Here is a 20,864-nt window from a genome sequence, read left to right on the forward strand (position 1 = left end):
GACTATTAAAGACTGAGGCAAAGAAGGCATTAAGTACCTCAGCCTTCTCCTCATCCTTTGTGGCAAATTTTCCCTCCACATCCAACAAAGGAGAGAGATTCTCCCTGGCCCTCCTTTTGTCACCGATATATTTGTAAAAACATTTTTTGTTATCTTTTAACGGCGGTGGCCAGATTAAGTTCTAGCTAGGCCTTTGGCTTTCTAATCTTCTCCCTGCATAACCTCACAACATCCTTGTAGTCCTCCTGAGTCACCTGCCCCGTCTTCCAAAGGTGGTAGGCTCTCCTTTTTTTCCTGAGTTCCAGCCAAAGCTCTCTGTTCAGCCAGGCCGGTCTTCTTCCCCACCTGCTCGTCTTTTGACACATGGGGACGGTCTTCTCCTGCGCCTTTAAGACTTCCTTCTTGAATAACATTCAGCCTTCCTGGACTCCTTTGCCCTTCAGGACTGCCTCCCAAGGGACTCTGTCAACCAGACTCCTCAACAATCCAAAGTCTGCCCTTCTAAAGTTCAGGGTAGCGGTTTTGCTGACCCCCTTCCTTACTTCTCCAAGAATTGAAAACTCTCTCATTTTATGGTTGCTGAGCCCAAGACAGCCTCCGACCACCACATCGCCCACCAGGCCTTCTCTGTTCGTAAACAGCAGGTCCAGCGGGGCACCTCCCCTGGTTGGCTCACTTACCAGCTGTGTCAGGAAGTTACCTCCCACACACTCCAGGAACCTCCGAGACTGTTTCCTCTCTCCTGTGTTGTATTTCCAGCAGATATCTGGTAAGTTGAAGTCTCCCACGAGAACAAGGGCTAGGGATTGTGACTTCAGCCAACTGCTTGTAGAATACTTCGTCTGTTTCCTCATCCTGGTTGGGTGATCTATAACAGACTCCCACCAGGATATCTGCCTTATTAGCCTTCCCTCTGATCTTTACCCATAAGCACTCAACCTTATCATTACCTTTGTTGAGTTCTAGACAATCAAAACACTCTCTGACATACAAGGCTACCTCACCACCTCTCCTTCCTTGCCTGTCCCTTCTAAAGAGCTTGTAGCCTTCCATTGCAGCACTCCAGTTGTGTGAGTCGTCCCACCGTGTTTCTGTGATGGCGACCACATCATAGTTTTGCTGCTGCGCAATGGCTTCCAGCTCCTCCTGCTTATTGCCCATGCTGCGTGCGTTGGTGTAAATGCGCTTCAGTTGGGCTATTGATCTCTTCTCCAACACAGGCATGCCACCCCTAGGCTCATCCCAAGCAAGCCTGGTTTTATCCCCTTCCCCCTTTGCATCTAGTTTAAAGCTCTCTCAATGAGGCCTGCTAACTCCTGAGCCAGAATCCTTTTCCCCCTTTTTGACAGGTGAACCCCATCTGTCTCCAGCAGGCCCGGTGCCATGTAAACTGCCCCATGATTGAAAAATCCAAAAATCAGCCTCTGAGCTACGTGTTAATGAGATGGGTCTTCCTGTTACTTTCTGTATGCCTCCCGTCTACTGAAGGGATGGAGGAAAACACTACCTGTGCTCCTGATCCTTCAAGTAATTACCCCAATTCTCTAAAGTCCCTTTTGATTGTCTTTGTGCCTCTATCAGCTACCTCATCACTGCCAACCTGAACAACCAAAAGTGGATAATAATCGGATGATTTTACTAGCCTAGGGAGCTTCCTGGTTGTGTCTCTTATCCTTGCCCCAGGGAGGCAGCAGACTTCCCTATGGGATGGGTCCGGTTGGCATATCAGGCCCTCTGTTCCCCTCAGAAGGGAGTCGCCTATGACAATTACCCTTCTTTTTTTCTTACCAGTGGCCATTGTAATGTGTGGGGCTGACTGGTTCCCCCAGGTCAACCCCTTGGATGGACCACTGTCCGTATCTTCATCTTCCTGGCCCTCAAGTTCCAGAGCCTCATACTTATTGTGTAAGGGCACCTGCGGGGACAAGGTAGGCTGGGAGAGGATTTGCCTGCTGTGCCAAGCAGGGATCTGCTTCCATCCTCCTCCGTTTCTTGGATCCCCTCCTTCTGCCTGGTGGCAAGAGGGTAGGGGAGCCTCTCCTTCTCTTGATGCTTACATCTGGTGTGCTTGTCTCAGGGATGGTAGGGAGTGGCTCCACTTGGCTGGAATTTTTAAGATGCTTATGCTATTGGTTACAGGGTACCTGGAGTGACTGCTTTTATTCTAACACACCCATGTATACCATTCTTTTGCTTCAGTGGCATACTGTAGATTGACATAGATAATTACAAGTTCAGAAGAATGAGCAGTAGTTTGCCGAGTTTGTGCAAAAGAAAACCAGGTACATCCATTAGTGTTTTTCTTCACAATTTACTACAGTTGCCTTTTCACATCTGTTGTGGCAGTGGTGAGAGTTGGTTTCTGCTGGTATGTTAATTTCTGTATCATTCCAGACTGGAGCTGACCAGTTCTCAGTATGGTCAGAAGAACTCAGGTCTACCTGTACCTGTCAGTCTTCAAAACCCAAGCAACTGGTAGATGTCTGTGTTCATGAGTGCTCTGACCTTTCCTATTCTTCATGAAGTCTCCTCAGTACGAAGCTTAACAGAAAAAGTCTCTGCTGGACAGAATGTAGTAGGGTGAATGGAGCTTTCAAAAACTGACCTTCAAATAGACCTTCTTGTAATGCTTATTGAAAAGGTCGTTGTGATCTTTACAAGTTTTCTGTTGTGTAGGATGTGGAGAGTGCAGTTAAAGGGGAACAAAAAGTGCATGTAATAGAGGGCTAAAGGATGATAATAATAGCTAGTATTTCTAAAACATGTATGCTTGCTGGTCTGCTAATTCAGTGCTTCCACAGTAGGAACAAGTAGAACTTTTGTGATATCGTTGTGTCACTTGATTGGGAGTAAAGGAAGATGACAATTGTAAATTTTAACTACTACTGAAACAGATAATACTTTCATTCCAAATGGCCCACAATTTTCAAACAATTCTGATCAGCTGAAGACAGAAAAAAATCCGTCATTATCTGAGGAAGCACAGCTAGACTCTGTCTTGCTGTTTCCATGCTGGATGATCATCAAAAGTCTGAGTTTCCCTGAAGCTGCAGACTGATTGTATGTTGTTGATCATGCATGTCTATTTTTGGGTTCTTCTGTGGTTTACTTTTTCACTAATGTGTAATGGCATTTAACTTAGTAGCTGGCATTTTTCGCTCAAGTTTATAGTGGTTTTACTTTTTTAAAAACTTATATAAGTTTTTATTTATCTTATTTTTGTTTGAAATGTATTTCAGATGCTGTCGCTTTTACCAGGAAGGATCCTCCGACTTTTAGAGTTTATTGGATTTTCTGGCAATAGGGTATTGGATCTGATATTTGTTTTTTCAAATTAGTCTTTTCTCAGATAAAGAGTGGATGGATTTAATGTCATATATTTCACACTAAAAGTATAATGATCTATATTATTTATCAGTGTTGTTAAAAAGATGAGAAGTGAGCTAGATGATGCAAGCATAAAAGCACATATGGTGGTATCCTGATCTTGAACATTTCAGCCATAGAAAATGACCAGTCTGCTTCAGAGAGGGTTTTCAAATTGCAATTTCCTTTCCTTTTGCTGATCCTTAAGGAGAGGGTATCAGCTTTCTTTTCTAGCCTATACAGTCAGAAATTAATGTTCCTCGTACAGTAATTGAGGGGAAAGTCACAGTTCTACATTGTTCCACACACAATCCCAGCCCATTTCTTTGGGACAAGGAATTTCTGAATATCATGTGTCACTGTGGAATCTCAGTACATCTTTTTCTCATGTATGAGGAAAGTATTTGTAATCGTAGCCTTGTTTTTGTACACCTAGCCTTGTTTTGTAAGTACCTTACAGCCTTTTAAAACTTCTTTTGGCACCCATAAGAAATAAAAAAACCTAAACCAAGCAGCACGCAGAAGTATGCATAACTAAACTTCAAGTCATTAATGGGACAAAGAGTTACCATATGGTCTTATTGCTGTTAGTTTGTCCACAAATATGGTTCTGCTTACGTAAAATTAGACTTCAGTAGAGACCTTGTCATTCTGTTTCTTCCTGTGAAAGACCTGGTTCATGCTGAAGCTCCTCCATGATACACGTTTTTGCCCTGACTGAAAAGGCAATAAAAGCTGAAAGGGAAAGAACAAACAATTTTGGAATATCAGCACCTTTTTTTATATGGTGCTTGACTTCTCCTATAACTCATCAAGTTGCTATGCAATAAAACTCCTGTTAAGTTAGTATTTGTTTTGAGGCGAAACTGTTAAAATCTGGTATGTTTCTGAAGAGCCACTGCTTTTGAGCAGGGATGCTCTGAGCTCCTTGCAACATTCCCTCAAGCAGTGAAGCTGTCATTTAATGGGCATAAATGGGAAAGGATGGGAAAAAGTTTCATATGTTAAGAGCTGAATAAGTTGCCATGAATCTGGATTCCTTTTCTCAGTGCACACAAATTCCGTACTAGCTTCTGGAAACAGTATCTAGAAGTTGGTGTGTTAGCAGAGCTAACATTTTGATCAGAACCTCAAAATAGTGGCTGACTTGATGCAAGAGAATTGAGGATAACTAGGGACTTCTGTGAAGGAAGACTCTTGCTGACACGTAGCACTGGAACAGTTGAGAGTACTTCTCACTCAGCATAGATTTAAAGATGTTATTCTGAAAGGCTCATAGCCAGAAAATAGTGGGGAAGGGATGTAGACCTGTGTGCCTGCATGGTCTGTTTGGTGTTCCCATTTCACCATAGCACTTAAATGTACGGGTAATTTTATTCAGTGTTAGCTTAATCTTCTCCTTGCTGAGTGCTATCAGCTGTGGCAGAACTGTTTTGGTAGAAGGTTGTGTTGGATCTGAGATAACAAAGTGCTGAATTACAAAATACTTACATCGGAAAGGAAAACTAGATTTGGGGGAGCCAGAAACTATTAATAGTCACTCTGTATACTCATAGTTAATTCTGCATGTGTTTGTGATGTTTCATAGGAGTTGGGCCTCTGTCAACTACGGGAAGGCGCATCTGGCAGCAGTTTGAGGGCCATTCTGTGTACTTTCACCCTGTTGGTTTATCATACTTACGTCTCCTTAATCCTTGGTGAGACCCACTGTGTAGCTGTTCAGTCATGCTACGCATTCTGGTAGATATTGTGATTTTTTTTTTAACTGAATTTCAAAACTGTGGCCAATTAGCTTTGTAACAGGAGATTGCTGTATACTTAATTATGATCTGAGATGAGTATCTCTGACAAAGCTATGTCTGCAGAAACAGTGAGGATACGTACCATTATACCAACACCTTGTTCCATTTGCAGGGCTGTCTCAACATGCAACAGCAAAATACCACAAAATACTTTTAAGTTCAGACAAGTCCTTATCCATAAATTAATGTCAGATATTGTGATTATTTCCAGAAAGAAGCCTGTATTTCCAAACAATTTATTTGGAAGTCCAAACATGTAGAGAATTAATTGCTTTTGTCACATGGGGCTAAAAGTCATCATTAATTCTGTATGCATCTTTGACATATATTTTCACGTTCTTTAGTTTGGAGGTATTTTAGTCCTTGTTCCTCAGGCTCATCAGGAAATTAAGGAGAACTTCATTTCTTTCAGTATCACCTGTACTTCATTACTGAGCTCAAAATTAGGAAAGGAGGCAGATGAGGAATGTTTTCCTAACTTACTAAAGCAATTAAAGGGATTTAAAAATCTAACTAGGATCTATAATGGAACAGTTTAAAGAGTATTCATGTATTCTGTTCTGTTTCTACTTACAGACATTTACTATCTTGAAAGCGTTTAGTATCTTCAGGACAAGAGTTCATTTGTATAGAAACACAATATGATTCAATAATTCTGCTTTTGTATAAAAGCAGTCATCCGTTAATCTATTCAAGCTATAATATGATTTGGCAACCAAAATCTTAATCTATGAAATTTGTTTTTTTAAGTACATTGAGGCTGGTTTGTTATATTTTCTAGGTACAGGGGAAGCCAACCTTCAGGAAGCAGACAGTCTTCTCAAACCCTACCTCCAGAAATTTCCAAATGTGTGTATTCTCAATAAATTTTGTAACAGCAATGTAGTTCCCTAAGCTTAAAATAGTAACTGGGTATTTTTCTCATCTCCTTTCAAGGGTTCCATTATTCTATTTTATGCTGCCAGAATAGATACACTGAAAGGAAATTTTGAAAAGGTAAACCAATTTTTTCTTTTTAAGGTTTCTATTTGTTCAGTGTTGAACTTGGGGAAAAAATATCTGTTTCATTTAAGTAACTTATTTTAGTTGGACTGATAATTGTGCTCTTATCCCTGTTCATGTTCAGTGTCAATATTGATTCCATCTCTCTCTTTAAGTGAGACTGAAAGGGAAGTTTATCTCATTTTACTAGTCAGGTGTTCTCCACTTGGGTGCTAGGAAAGAATTTGCTCTGTAATTAGACATGGCTCTCATGTGGAGCTGTAATTGAGCCTATTTTCATCATTCTTACTTAACTACATCGTAGGCGCAGTTGAGGTTCCAAGAATGCATAGCAGCCCAGCAAGAGTGGAAACAGATTCATCATCTCTGTTACTGGGAGCTGATGTGGTGCTGTATCTTCCAGCAGAACTGGCTTCAAGCATATCAGTATGCAGACCTGCTCAGCAAAGAGAGCAGGTGGTCTAAGGTAAATGGGCAGGTGGACACTTTTATGATATACCAGTAACCTCTCCAGTTAAATTTGCATTTCAGTTCACACAATAAGTGTAATTTCTGCTTTCTTCTGAAACCCATAAGCAAAGGCACAATGGCACCAAAACAGTAGGTTTAACTGGGTGGTTAAGGAGGAATTTTTATTTCACATTCTGAAGCACCAGAGCCATAACTAACAATGCTTCAGCCCCTCTAAAAACAGAGGTACTTAGCAGAGTTGTGAGAAAGAAGAGAGAGAGGAAAACTGTTAACTTGCATCTCAAGTCAAGTTCTAACACTCATTAATAAAACTTGGCTGAAGAAACTGTGTTTGTTAGTTAATTATAAACAGACGAGAGCACGCCTACTCAGCAGATGCTTTGCGACGTGAAATGAGAAGGCTGCTGGAGACAGGGTCTCATGAGAAAAGTTGGGGTATCTACCTTTTCTTGTAAAAATATTCCTCAAAGTATGAACCAAGCACAATGTGCAAGTAATTTTTGATACATCATTTTTGTCTGTTCCTTTCTAGGTTACTGTTTTATTATGTGTAGTAGAAAAGAGGATACATCCAATTCTTGACAAGAGAGGAAGAGAATACTAAATTCAACGTTAAGTTCAAATATCTTGAATAGAATTATGGATGTTTCTTTTTTTCCTCTCCAAAGTCCAGTTATTGAACTTCCCTTGAATCAGTACTCAGATATTTTCTTCTTTTTTTCAGGCATGTCTGTACATGTAACAGATCATATAACAACAGTAATGGAGTTTAGAATAGTTATGTCATTTAACCTCATCTCTTTAACAGTGATTTGCATAATAAATTGTCCTGTTTTTTGCAGGAGACACCTTTAGCATTCTGACTAACTTATTTAGAATATTAATAAATATATTGAAAATAAAATTATAGCATAAATTATGTGACAAAGGAAATGCTAAAATTCTATAGTTCCACCTGTGTGGGAATTACTGGAAACAGTTTGCTGCAGCAAGTGGGGTGGGAGATTTGATTCCTTAGTGTATTGACTGAGCACAGCAAATCAGATGTGGTAATATGTTGCTGTTTCTTTTTGACATAGGCAATATACGTATTCCAGAAGGCAGCAATTCTATGTATGCTTCCAGAGGATGATTTGAAAAGGACTGGTGAGGACATTGTGTCTTTATTCAGGTAAACATTTATAAAGCAACTAGATGTGCAGTCTTTTTCCCCCATATAAAAGTTTTTGAATTGAGTATCTTTCTTGTGTGACTTACTTCCTACTTATAACCATCAACTTTTCAGTTTTAATCTTTGCTTTTAGCATCAGAATATTTGAAGTGCTACATTTATCAACAAACATATTTCCAACAACTGCGGTCTAAGTGGTGCAAAACCATTTAAGATGTTGTATCTAAGAGGCGAACACCAAATCTTACTAAATGAAATAAGATGAAATAAAAATTACATAAAGCAACTTTTGTTTTCCATTTTCCCTCCTTGTAGACAAGTGGAAGGCCTAAAACAGAGAATTGCAGGAAAATCTATCCCAACTGAGAAGTTTGCAGTAAGGAAAGCTCGACGCTATGCAAGTCCTCAACCAGTGAAGCTGATATTACCCGCCTTGGTATTAATGCTTGCTTTCTTGTTGTCCTTTTCAAAAGGAAAAAAAAAAAGTGTAATTCATTATACACAGAAAGAATAATATTATCTGGTAGTATATGTCTGCATTTTTATAAGAATTATTGCATTCATGCAATGGGATTTTTGTGAAATGTGCTAGAGGCTGGATCATGCTACCAACTACTAGCAGTCCAAAACCAGAGCCAGATTTTTCACATGAAAGTTCAAACACACAGAGAATGATTGCTGTTGCTACAGGAGGCTGAAAGTCACCTTTCAGCTAGAAATGTGCATGGGTTTCTAGCATATGTGTTCATGTTCTTTAGTTTGGCAGTATTTCAGTTCTTGTCTTCCAGACTCATTAGGAAGTTAAGGAGTACTTCTGCACCAGTGAAGAGTGGTTTGGTTTGTTTTGTTTTTTTCTTATATTGAGTCTGAGTAAAATGTGCAGAAGATAATGATACTTTACTAATGCTATTCTAATTTCCTATACTTTTAACTTCAGAGGCATTAGTAGTGCAGTCTGTTTATGTGTGCACAGCAATGATACTTTGCATATGTGTATGCTAAAATTTTTGTACATGGATAATTTAGCAACAGCTGAAGATGAAAAGCATAATTTGAGAAGGAATTTTTTATGTTAAAACTCATTGATATAGAAAGAGGAGTCCAAAGTAAATTAATCCCATCAGTTTTAAAATTCATTGTGTACTCAATTACATGTAAAGACTGAAGTAATAAAGTTGTCTTGGGCTTGTACAGCCCAATGCTGTTCAGTTGTGAGTATATAAACATAGTGTATGGTGTTACTGCAGTAAGCATAAATTAGACAGGACTACAGAATTGAAAGAAATCTAGCATAATGTAGCTGATAGTGTCAATAACACTATTTCAGACTTTGATAGAACCAGGTTTTTTTCTCCATCTGAAAACCCACAGTTACAGCACAAATATAAGTGGAAATATTTCAACAGTGTATTGTATCAGCTTCAGAATGATATCAGGCTTCATATTTCAGAGGTGTAATTACAATTCAAATACAGTAGAACAAATGATACTCTAGTGTTTGCGATCATTGAGTAAAGATCTCAGTAAAGTTTCATATTGGGTAGCATTAACTCTGTATGTGTATTCTCTCATTCTCTTCATGTGTTACAAGTGGTCATATGTAGTGCATTGAAACAAGCATATTGCTTACTATTGTACTGAAGCATCTGGGACACTTTGTGCCAGGATTTGCTTTGATTTTTTTTAAAAATAAGGTTTTGTAGGAATTATATTGGAAGCATGTGTTGAATGTGTGTACTGGAACGACATTTTTATCCAGAAAGTTTTATCTACTTCCAGTGTTGCTCCATATGGAAGGTAACAGCCTATAGATTATGTTTGGGTGCATGCATGTATATGTATACTGTATATACATGCGCACACCCACAAATGCACACACAAATTTATCTATAATCCTGTAGAAAGTAACTATTTTCAGCTGCTTCTTTAGTTCATATGGCAGAGGCCACAAGTTCAACATAAAATACCCAGTTTTGCTGATGTGTTACATGGGTGATGGTAAATGATCACGTGATAAAATATGTTCAGTTTCGTTTTTAAAGATCTCTGAAAATACATGATGGAATCCATTAAAAAGGTGTACAAACATTCAAAACTTAGAAACCCAGGTTAACTTCGCCCACATGCATTCAATGTCATTTTGCCTCCCATATGCATACTCTTATGCAACTTTAATTAAATGATTATTAAGGCAAACGTGATTTTCTTTGTAAACTTCCGTGTAACTGACAGAATGTTCCGTACTCATTGTGGGTGGTTACTTGAAGTTGTACAGATAGATACTTTTATTCATGGGCTTCTCAACAGTGAGTGTTTTGGCTTTGAAAACTTATTGTTTAAAACAAGTTTTTGTAGGCAGTATTTTTATGTACTCAAAATGTTCCATAACAGCCTTCCAAGGGACACTCTTTAGTTAAATATTTATGCAATTCCATGAGTTTGTCTTGTTTTATTTTTTTGTCAGGAAATGATGTATGTCTGGAATGGCTTTACAGTTGTGGGCAAAAGGGCAGATGTCACTGAAAACTTACTGGTAACAATTGAAAAAGAAGAAATGGCTCTACAGAATGAAACTAGTAAGTGATCAGTTAAGATGGAATTAATAAGCTGGTAAGAACTGGAGACATTTGTCTTTGCTTCTGTCTACGCATGTTCTGTGAAGTAAGTGTTGGCTCAGGCAATGTGCTATTAAATCTGAGCGTGGAAATTTTGGAGCTGCATGAAGGTTAGCAGTGGTTTTTCAGTATGTTTTATCCAGCTTGATTGATGCTGCAGAAGAATGCAGAAAACTCAAGGATGTGAGGTTATTAGTTACAGAACTAACTGATTTTTACTAAGACGTTCCAGTCTCTGAGAGCATTCTTGGTGCGTAATCTGCTAATTTCTTAAATGTCTGAAAAAATACTTTTTCTAAACAAGTTTACACCACACTTCAACTTTACTATAGAGGACACATACTGAGCAGAATATGACTAAGTTTAAAGGAAATAATGAAGTACTGTGCATGAGTCTGTTTGGTTTTTTACTTTCTGGCAAAATAAAACATGTTTGCTAGTTGGCAAATAAAACATTTTTAACAAATAAACTTTGACCATGGTTTTAGATCTTGATCTATTTGAAGCATAGATGTTCAGGGTAATGTTTAGAGAATCAGTCCATAACTTAATCCTAAAGGAACTTAAGTTCCATCGTTGTTACTGGTTTACTCCAGAAGTACCTGGCTTTATCAGATTTTATCAGGTGGATGCTGTCATCCATCTTGTGAACTTCTCAGTAGACTTCTCATTTGAGTTCTTCTAGAATAAATAAATGTTATCTTTGTAATTCACTAAAAATAATTTCTATTGAACTCAGATTTTAACCACACTTATCAACAATTTAGCAAAAAATAGTTTTGCCACATGATTAAAGCTTTAATTATGAAATATAAAAGTGTATCTAATTATGATATCCATATAAATTGAGATGATGCATCAGAGGTTATACAAGGGCATACAAAAAATGCATAGTGGTGAAATCTGAATGGTCTAATAAACTAAATGAGAGTAACCTGCAAGGCCAAGACTGAATTGGGTCCCTTAATTTTTTTTATGCTGTTCTTCACATTTCTGCAGAATGAGTAGTGTGCCCCTTAAATCTCAAGCGTTCTTCCTTTTTTAGTCGTCATATTAAAACCAAAATGTAGCAATATGCAAGACATCTGCAAATAAAGTAATGTTCTCATGAGTTCTGCGCAGAGGGTTCTGGCAGAAGCTATTGGGAATCCAGTGCTGTATCATAGAAAGGCTTGTACTGTAAGTGCTAATCAGTTGTAACAGTGAAGTAAATTTCCTGTCAAATTCCTAAGCAGAGATGCACAAGGTACCAAAATAAAAGGAACAGAACAATATGTTTTTCTTATGGAAATATGCAGTTTACAAATAGGATGTAATCTAGAAGCAAGCATATTTGGTTTTTTTATGCTTTCTGTATCTTTTTTAGTAATAACTGCAGTCAAATGTAGATTTCTTTAGAATCATGGAATCATAGAATCATTAAGGTTGGAGAAGACCCTTAAGATCATCGAGTCCAACCGTTAACCTAGCACTGCCAAGTCCACCACTAAATCATGTCCTCAAGCACCACATCTACCCTTCTTTTAAATACCTCCAGGGATGGAGACTCAACCACTTCCCTGGGCAGCCTGTTCCAATGCCTGACTACCCTTTCGGTGAAGAAGTTTTTCCTAATATCCAACCTAAACTTCCCCTGGTGCAGCTTGAGGCCGTTTCCTCTTGTCCTTCTGGACTTTGCATCTGTGAGCCTGATTTGCTTTTAAAGATAGGGACTCAGACAAGATAAAGACTCTGATTACCAGAATTGCTGCTGAATTGAGACCCAAAGAAAGTGATTAAGGCTATTAGCAGAGTGTGGCAAGGATACAATATTATTTTAAGAGACAGTTGTCGGCACTAGATAGCTTTAAAGGACTGCTAAGGTGCTGTAAAAAGTGTGTTAATTATACACAAAGGTCATTTAGGGATTGAGGCTTCTTAGAGGCAGCTGTTGATACTTCATTCGCTTGGAGTGAACAGGCACAGCAAAGAATCTGTCAAGGATTGAAAGTGATTTTATGTTGTATAGAGCTGAAAATAGAGATGGTAGAAGGAACAACTGAAAGACATTAGAATTTTTTTTTTTTTCCCCAGGATTTCTGGAAATCTTATTTTTCCACAGTTGTGTCATGTCCAAGATATAAAAGAGGAATTTGTAACTTCAAGAAAAATTCATTTCTTGTGTATTTTATAATCCTGATAATGATATTTCCTCTGGTACAGAGGACTGCAGGAAGATGGTTGTCCCACATTTATTGCAAGGTTGTCTGTATTTAATTGGTCTATGCATTTACTGTCATTTACTGTCAGTGTTTTGGCATAATAGCTTTTCTTCCTGGGGGAAGTACCAGGGAGATACTAGTTTAAGTTGTTAAAGACTGGCAAGCTTTTACTGACATCAGTGCTTGCCCCCAGTAATTTCAATGAATGAGTCCTTTAGGAGACAGTCACATGAATCCAGTACCTTAGTCTAGCAAAACAGGCTAGAGGGAATGCAAAATACTCACCCACTGTGCTTCTGCCTGTCACTAAAAGCGCAGTCTGTCAGTTACTATCTATCGAGACTTTCTGGGTTTAAACACAGACAGAAATAAGCATGAATGGAGTGGCAAAGCACTTCACTGAATCCTAAGATGCTTTGGTCTTGCATGTTTCAGATATTTACGTAGGATTTTTTTTTGGCAGACTATTAGGAAAAAAATTAACGTGTCCTTAGAGAGCTGGTAATTAGTTGTAAACAACATGATCTGAAGGGAGAGTGTTTTGCTTCCTGAATCGTTAATGTATGTGCAACCATCTGTCTATCCATATGTGTTTTCTTTCCTTTCTTTTCCTTCCCTGCACCCAGCAAATGCTATAAACCAAGGCAACAAAAAAGGACCACACTCATTAAGGTTGTATTTCTGAATCACTTCACAAAAGCTCTTTCGTCTGATATTTTTAGTCCTATTGAACATTAAACTTTCTTCAATTTTCCAAATGTTATACACTACTAGTGAAGCTTCTTAATGGTTGGAGATGATGGGAATACTAATAAACATGGTTTCCTGAATTTGTACTGCCAAATAATGCTTCCAAAAGGTTCTGCAGGACAGAGTTCTGGTGTGTTCTTGCATTTTTCATGTTACTGGTGCTACTGGAGGTCTGCCAGTGCTCTGCAACAGGGGAAGCTATTAAGGTAATGTAGTGCAAAGGACAGGAGGTTTCAGTGTCACTGTAGTTTTTGCTTCCTGTTTTAGACGGTACAAGTACAGAGATCTTTAACTGATGCCAGTTTATGCCTGCTTTGAACTGACTTCAGATACAGAAGACTGGGGACTATCTGGAGGTTTCGGTTTCTTCTTATTTCTTCTTAGCCCGTATCTTTAAAGAGAAAGATACAGATGTTATGCAAACATCTTCTTTAGTAGACAGTATTTAAAATTGTGCCTGAAGGTTATGTATGTTTTGAGGTGTAAAATCTGAGAAGCAAGGTCCTGAGTCTGAATACGTTTTCCACTACTGAAAAATCTAATTTTCCTTTTCATGATGTCTTCAGATTGTTTCACGTATCTCGCTTTTACTTTTAGATCACAGTGAATACTATATGGATGATATGTGCCTGTTGCAGTTACTGAAGGGCCTCTGCCTGAAACACTTGGGAAGACTCATGCAAGCTGAACTGTGTTTCAGTAACGTAATACAAAGGTAAAACTAAGATAAACAGACTTTTAACCTTTATATTTTGTAGCTTTGGGGAAATTTCTCAGTACTCCTATAGAAGCTGTCATGTTAGAAGTTTGATTAATTAAACTTCAATGTCCTGTTAAGGAGTTGGAATTAAAATACTTCTGGAAGCAGCTGGAGAACCACAAAACTTTGCTAGTATTTTCCTATAGCAATTTAACATTATATAGCTTTATATAAATTTGGTGTGTTAGATGAAATAAATCGAACTGATGGGTAACACACATATCTGAATACATTTGGAATTAGTATTTTTGTGTTTGCGGAACTATCAATGTAAGTAAAGATAATTTTCATTGATTTCCTGGTTGTTTTTTTCCAGGATTTAGTACTTCAGTAGTTAATGCTTCTCTCTGTAGATGAGAAATTGTTGTTGGTTTTAGTTGTTTCAGTTGAAAACTTGAGTTTCCTGTGTTACGGATTTATCAAATATTTTAGGTGTCACATCCATATCTATTGTAATAACTTTTCTTTATGTAACATTGAGTCATGTACTGATTGTGGTTGTAAACTTTTTAGAATTTGTAGAGTAATTAGACTGAAAAAACAGGTTTTACACATGCAATTTTTCTAATAAATAATTTAGAAAAATTAATATTTAAGGAGAAGTTGTTACAGATCATTCTATTGCTTGTTATCATTTTCTTGCCATCTCCCCTTCTCTTACCATTTCTTACCAGATCCCAAGTGAGTTTAGTCAAACACTTTGCAAGTTACAGGGCGTGGGTTTTGATTGGTTAAAAGTTAAAGGAATGCTGTTTCTGAAAATCTTGCTCCAAAGGTCATTGACACAGTGGAGGCTTTTAGAGCTGAGACATCTCAAAAATCTTCAGACAAGACTTCTTCATAAAGCAGATGTTTTGCATGGGGAGGAGGAGAAGTTTTCTGCTAAATTAAATATCTACATTCTGGTCGGCTTTACTCTACATTTCTTGGGCTGCTACGGTACATGAAGACTGTTTATCACATAAGCAGTCTCCATGCTTTAAGACACACTTTCTGTGCATCAAGGCTTGTCATGGTGGATGAGGTGCCTCTTTAGAAATATTGGTCTCAAAGTGTTGAGAGCTTTTCCAGTGCTTGTTGCAAACTTTGTTCTGCGATACTGGTTGATGTTATTCTATGCAGGTAAGAATTAAGGTTTTGATTGTAAAAGACACAGGAAAGGCCAAGATATGCGATGCCTTCGTTACCTCATTCTGTAGTGACAAGATCAGCTTTCAGGAGTTTCAGATCCATGAAACCTGTGGGAAAGTCTGGAACAAGCAAGAATTATCATTGATAGAGGAGGGTCAGGTCAGGAAAAGTGCGAACGGACTAGACATACATTTGACCATGGCAGCTGGACCTGCCTAAGTACATAGGACATTGGCACATATCCATGAGTGCTGAGGGAGCTGGCCAATGTCATTGTGACACTCCATTATCTTTGAACGGTCATAGCAATTAGGGGAAGTTCCTGAGGACCAGAGGAAAGAAAATGTTACCCCTGTCTTTAAGAAAGGCAAGAAGGAGAATCTGGGAAACTGCAGGCCAGTCAGCTTCTCATCAGTCCCTGGAAAGGTGGAGTAAACAATTCTGGAAACCATTTCCAAAAGCATGAAGGTGATCAGGAGTAGTCAGTGTGGATTTATGAAGGGGAAATCATGCTTAACCATCCTTATAGTCTTCTACAATGAGATGACTGGCTCAGTAGATGAGGGCACAGCAGTGGATGCTCTTTATCTTGAGTTTAGAAAGGTTTTTGACACTATCTCCCATGATATCATCCCAGACAAACCAATGAAGTCTCAACTAAGTAAGTGGGTAGTGAGGTGTTTTGAAAACCAGCCAAACTGCTGGGTTCAGAAGGCTGTGATCAGCAGCATGAAGTCAGCTGGAGGCCAGTCACCAGTAGAATAATGCATAGTTCGATGCTGGGGCCAGTAATTTTTAATATCTTCATGAAGGACCTGGATGATGGGACAGAATGCAACCTCAGCAAATGTGCGGCTGATACAAAGTGGGAGGAGTGGTTGATAAGCCAGATGGGTGCGCTGCCCTTCAGAGCAACCCGGATGGGCTGGAGAAATGGTCTGGCAGCAACCACATGAAGTTCAACAAAGGGAAGTGGCAATCCCTGCCCCTGGTGAGGAATAACGCCATGCACCAGCACAGGCTGGGGGCTGTGACTGGCTGGAGGGCATCTTGTCCGAAAATCCTGGGGATCCTGGGCATCCTGGTCAGCCCTAAGTTGACAGTGAGTCAGCAATGTGCCTTTGCAACAAAGGTGGCCAACAGTGTCCTGAGTTGCATTAGGAAGAGTGTCATCAGCAAGTTGAGGGAGGTGATCCTTCCTCCCCTCTCAGCACTGGTGAGGCCACGTCTGGAGTACTGTGTCTAGTCCTGGACTCACTGGTGTAAGGGACACATGGACATACTAGAACAAGTCTAACAAAGGGCCACAAAGATGATTAAAGGATTGAAGCATCGGTCATACCAGGAGAAGCTGAGAGAGCGGGGAGTGTTCGACCTGGAGAAGACAAGATGGGGGGGAGGGGGGGGCACAGGGAGAGGCAAACTCTGCTCAGTGGTGCCCAGTGACAGAATGAAAGGTAATAGGCACAAACTGAAATACAGGAAACAGTGTTTAAACATGAAGAGTTTTTGTTGTTGTTGTTGTCAAGTTGGTAAAACACTGGCACAGGTTGCCCAGAGAGACTGTAAAGTCTCCACCCTTGGAGATACTTGAAACCTAGGTGGACACAGTCCTGGACAGGTTGCAGCTGTTGACCTTGCTTTGAGCAAGGGATTGGACTAGATGATCACCAGAGGTGCCTTCCAGCCACAGTGATTCTGAGAATTTCTTGTATTGAGGAAAAGTTGAATTTTCTTACTTCTCTGCTGATGTGTTCAGGCAAACTAGGGTAAGGGGATCTCAATTCTGTGTATGGGAAAGAAGTACTTGTATTATACCTAATCTAATAAACATTGTTTTTATCTCAAGTTATCTTTTTGGATGGCTGGGTTTTTTTGAACTGTAAGTCACACAATAGGGTCCCAGTCTTGGAATTGTGTTCATGGTAGCTTGGGTAACATACCACAATACAAATAGGAAGTAGGAAAGAAATTTTTGCTCCTAGAAGGTCATGTTGGCAGTATTTTATATCCACTCTTTACAGGTATAATTAATGTGCACAGAGTTAACCAGTAAAAAAGCTTCCAGAGTGTTTTCTCTGGCCACGTACTTTTGCAGGCAGTGATTGCATTTAAAAGTTAACTGGTCACTCGAGGAAAGGTTGTAATTAACCACTTCTGTATTTTTCTGGTTTTGTAGTGAGAAACAAATAAAATATGATAATTATTTGGTGCCGTTCACCCTGTATGAGTTGGGCCTTCTGTACAAACAACAGGATGAAAGAGAAAAAGCAATAAGATACATAGAAACTGCAAAGTAAGTGGATTTTTTTTTTTCTTTTTATCAGGCTGTAGATTAAGAATAACTGAGTAACTTTAGCAATGAAGGCATGTGTTTTTTCTTCCTGCCAGCCCCTTTGCAAAATACAAGTAAATATAAATCTGTGTTCTTGACTTGGAAAAGTTGTCCAATATAGTCGAATTTTACAGTCTCAAGAAACTCTGTCCTTCAGACACAGTGGAGAAAACAATATCAAACAAGACACAGTATGAAGGGAAAATGTTTCCTTTTCGTTTAGGCTTCAGAGATGCTGAGGCTCCACTGCATGTGTGGGATGGAGCTGGGGAGTCCAGAGAAAGGACGTATACCACCTCTGTCCCAGAGAGCAGCTGGGGGACTTGCATCTGCTGCAGTAAAGGTGTTAGTGGGACTAGGTTAAAAGCCAGTACTGTTCTGACCACCTCCCTTTTTCCTTTCGCATCCTGTCACAGAAGAGCAGTAGAGAGCTAAATCTACTGTAAAGCAACGTGTTTGCTTCCTCTGTAGATAGTAGTATGGGGTGGAATTTGCCCCTTGTGTGTACAGAGAAGTATACCAGTCATGTAGTGTTGTAAATGTGAGTCAGAAAAAACATCCTAAAACCTTTTTTGGAAACATAGTAGATTTTTGCCTTGTTTGTTTGTTTGGATTACATAATATGATTTCACTGTGTTTTATTACTCTGGCTGAGTTGTGTTTTGAAGCTGAACATACACTTTCAGCTAACTGTTTTTTTTCTGTAGTCTTCTAGCTTGTCTTTTCACAGCAACCTTCAGTAATTGGGAGGGCTGTTGAAAGGTTCAAAATAAGTGGAAAAGATGCTAAGACATGGATTCAGTTTATCAGGACATTTAATTGTTAGTACTGGTAAAAGTCTTTGCTCAGTTTGTGGATGTAGCTTTAAATGTCTCATAACTCATCTGTGTATCAACCTCTGTTCTCTGTTGAAGGAATGAAGGCTGGTAACTTCAGTGCATGTATGAAGTAGAAACAACCTAGGCCAAAAATGTTTTTCTTAAAATAACTTTATTGTTTGCAGAAACAACTACAAAGAATACTCTATGGAGTCCAGGTTGCACTTCAGAATTCATGCAGCACTTGACAGCTTGAAGGTGTCACCTGCTTCAACACCTTGAATGAGGAGGGATGCTTTTCATGCATACAATACATACAATAGCCTACGCAATCTTTCTGCAATCTTTTTTTAATCATGGAAAAGAAACAACCTAATGATTGTTTTCTGTCATCTCTGATTTTATGTATGTCATTCCTTTAGACTAGTGGTCTTCTGTATAGTCCATATACTGTATCTACTTGATATTTAAAGGAGACCTTATATTTTGTTTGATAGAAATAATTTAATATTTGACTTGAATCGGGGATATTTTTAAAAAGTTGATGGTGCAATAAAGTTTAATGCAAACACTTTATTTTTTATATGAATACAGGTGCTGGTTATTCATTGGAACAGGTGATAATTTCTGCATTTTTTTAATGTTTGATTTTCTGCAGTACATTTGAGACCTTTTTGCCTCTGGAACAAAAATGCAATGCGTGCAGATAACCTTACCCACATTTGGCATACCATATTCTGAAATTTATGTTCCAGAGGAAAAAAAATCATCATCTTTGACTTAATTTCATTTTTGGGAACAAAATTAACCTGTCTGAAGTGCAATATTTTTACACTGTCAGGTAAAGTTAAGCAGGGCTACAGGTATAATATCTTTGCAGGTCTGTTTCACTCAAAATAAGTGATTACAGGGGATATTTTTCAGTCATAGAAAAGAGGGCTACTAGGGACATTAAGAGATCATGTATTCTGTATTCTTGCCATAAAGCAGAATGAACAGTGTTACGTCCTTTCTGACAGACTTGTTTAACCTGTTTTTTAAAAAAAAACAAACTTGCACTGAGAGAGATTTTGTAACTTACACAGGATGTCTTTCCCAGTGGGAAAAGACTGGGAAATTTTTCCTGATGTCTACTGCAAATAATTCTTGGCACAACTGAAACTGATTGCTTCCCATCTTCCGTGTCATGGATCTGGAGAAAGGATTGTTCTTCTTCCTTTTTTGAAGCAGTCTTTTAATATTTGAAGACTAACCCCCTTGTTGGTGTTCTCTGTTCTTGGTTTCCAACCAAAATAAACAAAAATTTGCAGAATTTATTTATTTTCCTAATAAGGGGAATAACTCATTAATGCAAGTTGATTGTGCATCAAAAAGTGAATCCATTTTTAAACTTGGAGTTAAGAAAATGTGCATATTCTAATAATGACTCTCTAATTTCTACCAAAAATATGTACTAAAATTGAGATACATTTATAAGTGAATGTATTTTTCTTTTTGTGTTAATATGTGAACAGCAGTATCAAACTGAGTTTCCCAAGTATATATGCAGATTCTGCTAGCTTGCCTGTTCTTGAAAACAAGAATATACTTGATTTATAAGAATATACTTGATTTTTATTGAAGTATACGCCCAATAACTGTTCTTTCACTAATTATTGCAAAACTTGCTCATTTCCATATTATTAATGCCAGTATATTTACTTCAGCGTAGTAAATTCATAGTAACTATGCTCCTGTATGTGATTCTCTACCCTTAACTCCCACCCAAGAAAAAAACAGAACAACAAATAAAGGTGAAAAATGTGTCTTCAGTAAATGAGTAACTGAAAGTTTCTAATTAAACAGTCAATATAATGTAAATGCTATAGTTATTCTTCTCAGGTGATTGAGAACACAGCTTTCTGCTATGACTTTATAAATGAGTCATTTAATTGCGTATAAATCTGTAATACAGTGGCATACTTACAGGTGAAGTAAGAGTTTAAAAATATTAGCTAAATAAACATAATAGGTCTTTCAAAGTGGAACCCTGATCCAAAGTGTGTTGTCTTCACTAGTTTGGATTTGTGCCTATTGTAAACATGTAACTAAATTATTGTGTCAAATGATACACATGTAGGTTTGAAGCTTAGATACCCGAGACATTGAATCAGTGATAAAATGTGGCATGCTTATTTTGAAATTTATTCGATTGACTGTAGCTAAAGTACAAAAAATACTTGTCTCTTTGTCAACAGAGATTAGCATATGCTACCAACTGACTTCTCTAATTACCTGCCTATTTATACATATCTGATTATAAGCTGCAGGCAGGAAAAATAAAATTCTGTACATTACATTTTCAGATAATACTTTTAATACCTCTTTGGGTATTTACATGTTCAGTTTAGGATTAGTTTGGTTTAATCTGATTATTGGATTGTAGCAATCAAATGGGACCGC

The 20,864-nt window shown here is 38.3% G+C and overlaps 1 protein-coding gene across 1 annotated transcript in view; it reads left to right on the forward strand.

The window, feature by feature from the left end:
• The window catches only part of TTC39B (tetratricopeptide repeat domain 39B), a 76,905-nt gene extending 57,907 nt beyond the window's left edge, over positions 1–18,998 (forward strand). Inside the window, exons 9-19 of the mRNA XM_087742310.1 lie at positions 3,240–3,305; positions 4,955–5,063; positions 5,950–6,017; positions 6,105–6,164; positions 6,475–6,636; positions 7,721–7,812; positions 8,128–8,248; positions 10,277–10,388; positions 13,976–14,093; positions 17,449–17,565; positions 18,608–18,998. Coding sequence (XP_087598436.1) covers positions 3,240–3,305; positions 4,955–5,063; positions 5,950–6,017; positions 6,105–6,164; positions 6,475–6,636; positions 7,721–7,812; positions 8,128–8,248; positions 10,277–10,388; positions 13,976–14,093; positions 17,449–17,565; positions 18,608–18,704 — 1,122 coding nt within the window. The 3' untranslated portion in view covers positions 18,705–18,998. The remainder of the gene's footprint in view (positions 1–3,239; positions 3,306–4,954; positions 5,064–5,949; positions 6,018–6,104; positions 6,165–6,474; positions 6,637–7,720; positions 7,813–8,127; positions 8,249–10,276; positions 10,389–13,975; positions 14,094–17,448; positions 17,566–18,607) is intronic.
• The last annotated feature ends 1,866 nt before the right edge of the window (positions 18,999–20,864 follow it).

Source organism: Nipponia nippon, unplaced genomic scaffold (assembly GCF_047370975.1).
Source record: "Nipponia nippon isolate SJK-2023a ecotype South Korea unplaced genomic scaffold, ASM4737097v1 scaffold_8, whole genome shotgun sequence".
Classification (NCBI taxonomy): domain Eukaryota; kingdom Metazoa; phylum Chordata; class Aves; order Pelecaniformes; family Threskiornithidae; genus Nipponia; species Nipponia nippon.